We start from the raw sequence: 8,370 nt of genomic DNA on the forward strand, positions 1-8,370 counted from the left end.
TCATAAGTAGCTGCTCACAAATGTCCACAAGCTACTCCCTCCCCATAGGACATGGCATTGTCACTAAGACGGTCAACAATGCTATATGCAGGAAGAATTTTCCTAAAGGGCATACCAAAAGCATACCAGAACCAGAAAGTATCTACACCTTAAAAAATAAGGAATAGTATTGGAACATTCCAATAAAAAGTAGAAATTAGGTGTAAGCATATCAGACCAGATACAGTTGAATGCGAGAGGGCACATAAGTCGTACATCTTTTTAGTGATCAGCTGCCCAACGGACGTGAATGTCTCTCCAAAGATTAGTGAGAAGGAAAACCTTTATGGAAGACCTTTATGTATGTATGTATGTATGTATGTATGTATGTATGTATGTATGTATGTGAGAGAGAGAGTGTGTGTGTGTGTGTGTGTGTGTATAAGTAATAATTTTATTGCCGGGTGGAGGCCTTGTAGTATGCTGTTTAAAGCCTGTTCATTACCAAAATATATTCTAATGGGAATAAGCGAAATGGAAATGAAAAGACAAGTCACCTGATGAGACGCATCCGCACGCACCTACGATGCACCACAGGTGTTTGTACAGCATCTCACCCGCGAGGCACTGGTGCACAATGGGTCGAAACGATCGTAATGATTGATAAAGAATCTCGTGAATTCCATTTTCTGTTTCTCTCATGTATGTGTATATATCTATGTACGTATGTATGTATATACATATATAGGTATGTATATATGCATTATATATATATATATACACACACACACACATACATACATACATACATACATACATACATACATACATAGCATAGCATATCATACAAGACTCTAAGTGAACTTTTTAATTCTCTCTTAGGTGGTGGTATCATTATAGGTTTATCTCGTATATGGACTTGAAAATAACATGTAATTCAACAAACCAATGGATTGATGGTCTTACGTCTCCGTATGACCTGCCAGAAACAGTAGCCAAAACTTCTTCTATAACAAGGAAAGTTACAAAGGATGACGTAACCCTAGACAATGCTTGAAAAACAAACAGCAGTCACCCTCGTGCGCCTTTCATCATATGCCTGCAGGACCTGGGCTGATATAGTCCAAAACAACATCAATAATGTGTCATTTGGTTTGAAAGTGACGAATGAAATTTGAATCATGTTTGAATAAAGCGTGACATGGACACCATTTTAGCTCTTTAGCTTCTTAGAATGTCATCGTTCGTTTTTGGTGACAAGCATGTCCCGGTTGAAAGGAGCTGTGTAGGAGGGATTCACTGATGTGTGTGTGTGTGTGTGTGTGTGTGTGTGTGTGTGTGTGCGCGCGCGCGCGCGTCCTGTTCTCATCTAAACTGTTGTTTCAGTTTCAGTTGTTGTTGGTGGTGGTGGTGGTGGAAGAGGTGGTGGTGGTGGAGGAGGTGGGGGAGGAGGAGGTGGTGGAGGAGGAGGGGGAGGAGGAGGTGGGGAGGAGGAGGTGGGGAGGAGGAGGTGGGGAGGAGGAGGTGGGGAGGAGGAGGTGGGGAGGAGGAGGTGGGGAGGAGGAGGTGGGGAGGAGGAGGTGGGGAGGAGGTGGATGGTGATGACGACCGTCACAATCTCGACGACGACGATCATTAAAATAGATCCCAGTAAAGCAACACATTATATTGCGGAATAAAAGAATTAAATTCACATTTCAAATGAATTAGTAAATTGTGGTACTGAGCAGAATATTTGCTGTAGCCCATCTTTAATACCAACACTTCTAATCAGTTAAGATCAGAAGCCATGAGAGCCATTGTCTGGTACATCATCATCGTCATCATCATCATCATTATTTGGCTGTGTGGTAAGTAGCTTGCTTACCAACCACATGGTTCTGGGTTCAGTCCCACTACGTGGCACCTTGGGCAAGTGTCTTCTACTATAGCCTCGGGCCGACCAAAGCATTGTGAGTGGATTTGGTAGACGGAAACTGAAAGAAGCCCGTCGTATATATGTATATATATGTGTGTGTGTGTGTGTGTGTGTATGTTTGTGCGTCTGTGTTTGTCCCCCCAACATCGCTTGACAACCGATGCTAGTGTGTTTACGTCTCCGTAACTTAGCGGTTCGGCAAAAGAGACCGATAGAATAAGTACTAGGCTTCCAAAGAATAAGTCGTAGGGTCGATTTGCTCGACTAAAGGCGGTGCTCCAGCAGTCAAATGACTGAAACAAGTAAAAGAGTAAAAGAGTATTATTATTATTATTATTATTATTATTATTATTATTATTATTATTATGAACAATATTTCGACATCTTGCGTGTCTTCCACTGGTTCAAAAAAAAATTTGTCAATCTACTTCATTCTGGTTAATATAGAAAGGATTGAGGTAACTCCTCCTGAAGATATAGAGTCAAAATTAAAAGAAGAGTGCCATTTGCTATCTTGTGAACACGCAAGATGTCGAAATATTGTTCACAAGATAGCAAATGGCACTCTTCTTTTAATTTTGACGATATATCTTCAGGAGGAGTTACCTCAATCCTTTCTATATTATTATTATTATTATTATTATTTCAGCAAATTTCGGTATGTTTAGAATTTTGTCGCCAGCTATTGGCTATAAAAGAAAGTTTCTTAATTGTTGTCAATTTCCACCTTTTTCTAGTTTTTAATGCATTCTTCCAGACACATACATCATTGTTTATTCACGTGTTTGTCATCGACAACTTTTCCTTCTTTTTGTTTTCTTGGAAGAAAACTAAAATAACTCTCGTCACCATCTTCTGAATCAGAAAGTCAATTTAGATAATGATTATCGCCATCATCATTAAGCGTGTAATTTAATTTGATTTAAAATGTTCTTGGTTTACTACATCATATTTCTACTTTACAGTCAAGAGTTTTTGTTTTAATTACGAGTAGTTGAGACTGACAGTGTATGATTGTCTATTTTACTTCCACAAACAAATGAAATTCAGTTATTTACATTAAAAAAGTGGTGAGCTGGCGCGTCGGGTAAAATATTTAGCGCCATTTCTCCCGACCCTTTACGTTCCGAGCTCAAATTCTGCCGGAGACAATTTTCGGAGTCGATAAAAAAGAACCAGTCGAGCACTAGGATCAATGTAATCAACTAACCCCCTTCCACCAAATTTCAGGTTTTGTGCCTATAATAGAAAGACTTATTTACATTAAAGTCAGTAAAAAAAAAATGAATAGTTCGTTATTTTTTCTAATATCAAGAGCGCTTTTTTTAAATTTTTGTCTGAAAACGAAATTAATCCCTCAAATGTTTTATGGTGATTGTGTTCATAAAACTTTCATGTGTAATCAATTTTACATTCAAAGTGTAGAATTACAAACGCAATACCCGTTTTGTGAACGTAAACAAAATTAGACCGTAAAATATTAATAGTGCAGACGACAGAGGAACAGACAGACGTGCGGTATACGGGTTTAGGGGTGGAAAGGGTTAAGAGAGATTATTTATAAGGGGAACAGGAATATAAAACTCTAGGCCGAAACCCAACTTCAGAAACAAGGCTAGCAAACGTTGGCACACAGAACGAATTGGAGGAAAAACTAAAGAATACGGTAAAGATTAAATCAATGAAGCATAGGGAGTTGGAGATGGAGAGAAGGTCGACTAAACTTTCAGTTGGATAAAACGATGCAATGATTTCATTGCAGTTATAATGGAATCGTCTGAAAAGATGTGTGAGCTAATTGTTTAGTAACACACGCACTATCTCTCTCTCTCTCTCTCTCTCTCTCTCTAAATATATATATATATATATATATATATATATATATATATATATATATATATATATATATATATATATATAATCATCTCTTAGTCTTTCTCTAGCCTCATAAATTCTTTCTTCTCGTGTACTCCCCCTTCGTTCACCTTCATATTACTTTCCTCTCAATGCTACAATATTTACCCTTTCTTCCCCCCCTCTACTTTTCTTTTCTCCATCTTTCTCTATCTCCCCTTCCTTTCTTCCACTTTCTCACCCCTTCACCCACCCTTCTTTTTTTCTTTCTGTTCACATCTTGTCTTTACATTTAACTTTCTCCTTTTTCTCTTTCCACTTTGTATCACCGTTTCTCTCTTAACACTACTGATGAGGCTTCCGTGGGGATCTAAAGATATAACAAGAAACTGGGTTTCTATTAGTAGTTATTCAATAAGATGAAGACGAATAAGGTTGCCATTCTTTTGGCAAAGATTATGTGCTTACCCAAAAAATAGTTTAAGGATTGAATACCAAAAAATAAAGTTATTTACATTATCCTTTCATTTATTTACAATATTGCAATTTGTTTCATATTAAATGAAAGGAGATGAAAAAATAACAATTTGGAAATTATCCAAAACACACACACATCGAAAGGGACATTGGAAGTAAAACTAAATGGATGTGAATATACACGCGCGTATACACACAGGCATAGAGGGACTTGCATGAAGGTAAAGATAGGCTCGTATCATAAAGTTACGCACACACACTGACAGATACGTGCGCGCACATATACACACACACGACACTCACTCTCTGACACTTACTCTCTCTCACTCACACACACACACACGTACAAAAACATACATGAATAAAAGCTTTAAATCTAGCTAGAGGGTCGGTTTGCTAATCGTGTGTTTCATTACTAAATGAGACGTCGCTAACGACAACGTGAGAATCGAATTGTTCTTTACTTCATCATAAAGTTTAGGTTTTTTGGAAAAGAAACTTGCTTTTCTTAGCGCGAAAGTAAACAAACGTATTTTAGCAAAAGGTGGAGTCGGTTAAGTTGCCGACAACGAGAGAGATCTGATAAAACTTTAAATTATGCTATAAGAATTCTATTTCAAAAATGTAAAAAGCAAAAATATTTCCTCAGCGCTTCTTCTGTGTATAATATACACGCAGCGGAAACCTGAGTAGATTTTGTTAAAGAAATATATAATAATTCATAAACTATATATATATAATTATTTCATAATGATAAGCAGAATTTGACTAAACTAGAAAACGAATGTCTGGAATAATATATTTTGTAGACAAAATAAACTGCTGCTTTACGGAAAAGAGGATTTCAGAGCTTATAACTTTAATTGCATTTTTTAGAAACTAAACACACTATTTATTATATTGTCCTTAAAAACCTTTCCTACACATGCCTCTGTAAATTGTCTTTCTCTTTCTAACTCTCTCTTCAAAACTTCGTACTAAAATAAGTTCAGAAGCAATCGAAATTTTATCAAGACTATCTCCGTGATTCTTATAGACAAGCCCTACTACTAACTGACAGTAAAGAACTCTTCAAATATTTATATATAAAAAATTTTGAAACTAATACAAAACCTATATATATATATATATATATATATATATATATATATATATATATATATATATGTATGTATATAATACACATTCACAGTTGCTACTGTTTGTACGGAATTACCAACACTAAAGGAAGGGAAGCTTCTATTTACTAAACAATTAAGACTGCATTCCTCCTTCTGAAACTGATTTTCTGTTCCACGCTTTCGAAATTATTTGCCAGATTTTGTTAACTACTTCCTTTCCATTTTAAAAAATCTATTTTTTTTGTCTCTTTTGACATATATCTATTTTTAGTATGTGTCAGCTTTTTGTTTTAACTTCGACACGTTACTTTTACCGCTTCTCTAAACTGAAGAAACACTTTTCCTTTCTTTTTTAAAAACATCTCCCAAATAAACAACGAGGCTGCTGGAGTAGAAATACCGTTCTAACCACGTGACACACTTTCTGCTAATTCTTCGAGAGTTTCTTTTGTTGTTGCTATCCTTTGTCTACTTTGGAGTTGTCTGGCTGCAACATCTCGCCCAGTAAACATGAGGGTCAAATTCATTTTATTATAACCATTAGAAAAAAAAACGATTATTCCATCCTGCAGATATTAACAACAGAATCTAGCCAGAACCTTTTCTGTAAGGTTTCTTTTTCCCCCTCTTTTTTTTTTTTTTTCACCTTTCGATACTTAGTGTGAACTTTTAAACAGTTCACTAGGAATTATTTGTACGGAATTACCAACTTCGTGTTTCAAGGAGGGAAAGCTTCTGTTTACCAAGCAACCAGGGCTACACATTTCAAGGTGCCATCATGACCTCGGTGTATTGTGACAATCCCAAATCGGCCACAATGACACAATCTAAAGTTAAACAATTTCCTCCCAGTTATCAGAATGGATACATGAACGTGGTAAGTTGTTTATTATTATTATTATTATTATTATTATTATTATTATTATTATTATTATTAAATAAGATACCAGTCAAGTACTGGGGGCACAAAAATTGCAGATCTTGAGTTTAAATTAAAAACCGTTATTATTGAAATTCACTGTTTTTGTTTCAATTAAATTTGAAAATAACGAAGAATTTAATAAATAACTTTGTCATTATTTAGCTGGAGTTAGGAACCAAAATTAAAATGAAATTTTGATGCAAAGTTTTAATTTAAATCACACTAAAGCAGTAAGTTTGTTATAGAACTAGGGGCAGTTTTGGGAGGGTTGGTGTGGAAAGGGTTAAACAGAATAAAACTAAGTCAAGTACTGGGGTTCGAAAATTCTAAGAATTGTGCTTGAATTATAAACCATTATTATTATTTCACGTTCTGAGTTCAAATTCTGCCGAGGTCGACTTTGCCTTTCATCCTTTCGGGGTCGATAAAGAAACTACCAGTTACGCACTGGGGTCGATGTAATCTAAACACCCCCGCAAAATTTCAGGCCTCGTGTCTTTGGTAGGAAAGATTATTATTATTATTAAATAAAACCCCAGTCGAGTATTGGGGTCCATAGTATCGACTATCCCTCCCCTCGAAATTACTGGCCTTGTGTCTAAATAATAATAATCATCATCGTCGTTCTTGTTTTTGTAGTTCATTGATTTTTTAAAATTCAAATTTCCTTTTGGCGGTGGATATTATCGATTAAATCGATTCACTTACAAGGTTTGTTATTAGTAAGGTTTCTTATAAAATATTAGTGATTAAATTATTTGTTGTTTCACTTCATGTATATAGTTAATGGGTGAAGGCATGAATGTCGTGAATTCCCATTTCTTCTCTTCCCGTGCCCCCCCCCCCCGGTCTCTGTTTTAAAATGTTATAATCGTTTATTTATTTATACAGCTAAATATTTTTTTCTCTCTTCTTATAATTATGAAATTTAAAAATTATAAAAAACCTGTGAACACTAACTGAAAAAAAACAAACAAACAAAAAACAACTCGATACATGTGTAGAACCAAATATCATTAATTATTTCGAAATTTCACCGGTAATATCGTCATTGGACTGACAACAACATCATCGGCGAAATTTCGAAGTCGCTGTCAATAAAATTTATTTACTTACATTTATTTATTGAACGAGCATCATATTGCAATTCGTAAAGTTACCCGTAAATAAAATGTCGTGACCCAGTCTCGATTCAGAGTGTAGATAGAACTACTTCACTTTCGTCCACAAATGTCTCTTCATCGACACCCCCGCATAACACAACTCGGCAGGGTAAGCACTCGAACGTTACAACTTGCCCATTAATTGTACTTCTTTGTGACCAAAACAAGTTAGACCGTTATTGTTCTTGTTATTGGTTAGAGTTATTACGAAAGACATGTGTAGTCTAAAATTCTGTCATCATCATCATCATCATCATCATCACCATCATCATCATCACCATCATCGTCATCGAGGAAACCAGCCTCTGCTTTGCCGCCAGATGCTAGAAATAGCAGCCAAATCTCCCTTAAATCCAGCCCTTCCCTTTTAAATAAAGAAATAACAGTGGATTATATATTTCTAGACGTATACATTAAATAGAGGCGGGCTAGTCACGGTTGGACTGCCTTTGCTCATACTTCAGCTCGATAACCTGGATCTGAACAACAACAATCATCATCATTATCCTCATGACTGTGTCACCATTATATGCAATGATTAATCCCCCGCTTCCTCTTCATTCACTACAGGGTACTGCATTGAACCGGAAATCTGTGTAATTCAATGTCATGAACATCTATACTATAACATACTATACTATACAATAACATACTATATTTTGAAATGCTTTCTAATAGTAATAGAGAACTTCTGATTATATATCTGTTTAGATATCCGATCGCATTGTCATGAAGCCAGGTTGATTATTGTTAATCCCTTGTTGACATTCTCAGGATTAATGTAAAACTGCTCACCAACTCAATCACTCTCTCTCTCTCTTTCTCTCTCTGTTACTGTCAAAGTGTACGAGTGTGTGCGTTTGTATGTCTGTCTGTTTGCCTGCCTGTCGCTCTGTCAGCCAGCTGTCGGTGATGGTGCAGGCAGGCAGGCAGGCA

The 8,370-nt window shown here is 36.0% G+C and overlaps 2 protein-coding genes across 3 annotated transcripts in view; one reads left to right on the forward strand and one right to left on the reverse strand.

Annotated features, from left to right (window-relative positions):
- Nucleotides 1–7,503, reverse strand: part of LOC106879893 (exosome complex component RRP42) — a 57,068-nt gene extending 49,565 nt beyond the window's left edge. Inside the window, exon 1 of the mRNA XM_052966433.2 lies at nt 7,388–7,503. The gene's annotated coding sequence lies outside the window, so the exon portion shown is untranslated. The remainder of the gene's footprint in view (nt 1–7,387) is intronic.
- The window catches only part of LOC106883652 (ras-related protein Rab-1D), a 179,183-nt gene continuing 176,628 nt past the window's right edge, over nt 5,816–8,370 (forward strand). For both annotated transcript variants that reach the window (XM_089349052.1, XM_089349053.1), the window contains exon 1: nt 5,816–6,226. In XM_089349052.1, the coding sequence (XP_089205178.1) occupies nt 6,128–6,226 (99 nt within the window). In that variant the 5' untranslated portion in view covers nt 5,816–6,127. The remainder of the gene's footprint in view (nt 6,227–8,370) is intronic.

This window comes from Octopus bimaculoides, chromosome 3, assembly GCF_046866305.1.
Source record: "Octopus bimaculoides isolate indiv1 chromosome 3, ASM4686630v1, whole genome shotgun sequence".
Lineage (NCBI taxonomy): Eukaryota > Metazoa > Mollusca > Cephalopoda > Octopoda > Octopodidae > Octopus > Octopus bimaculoides.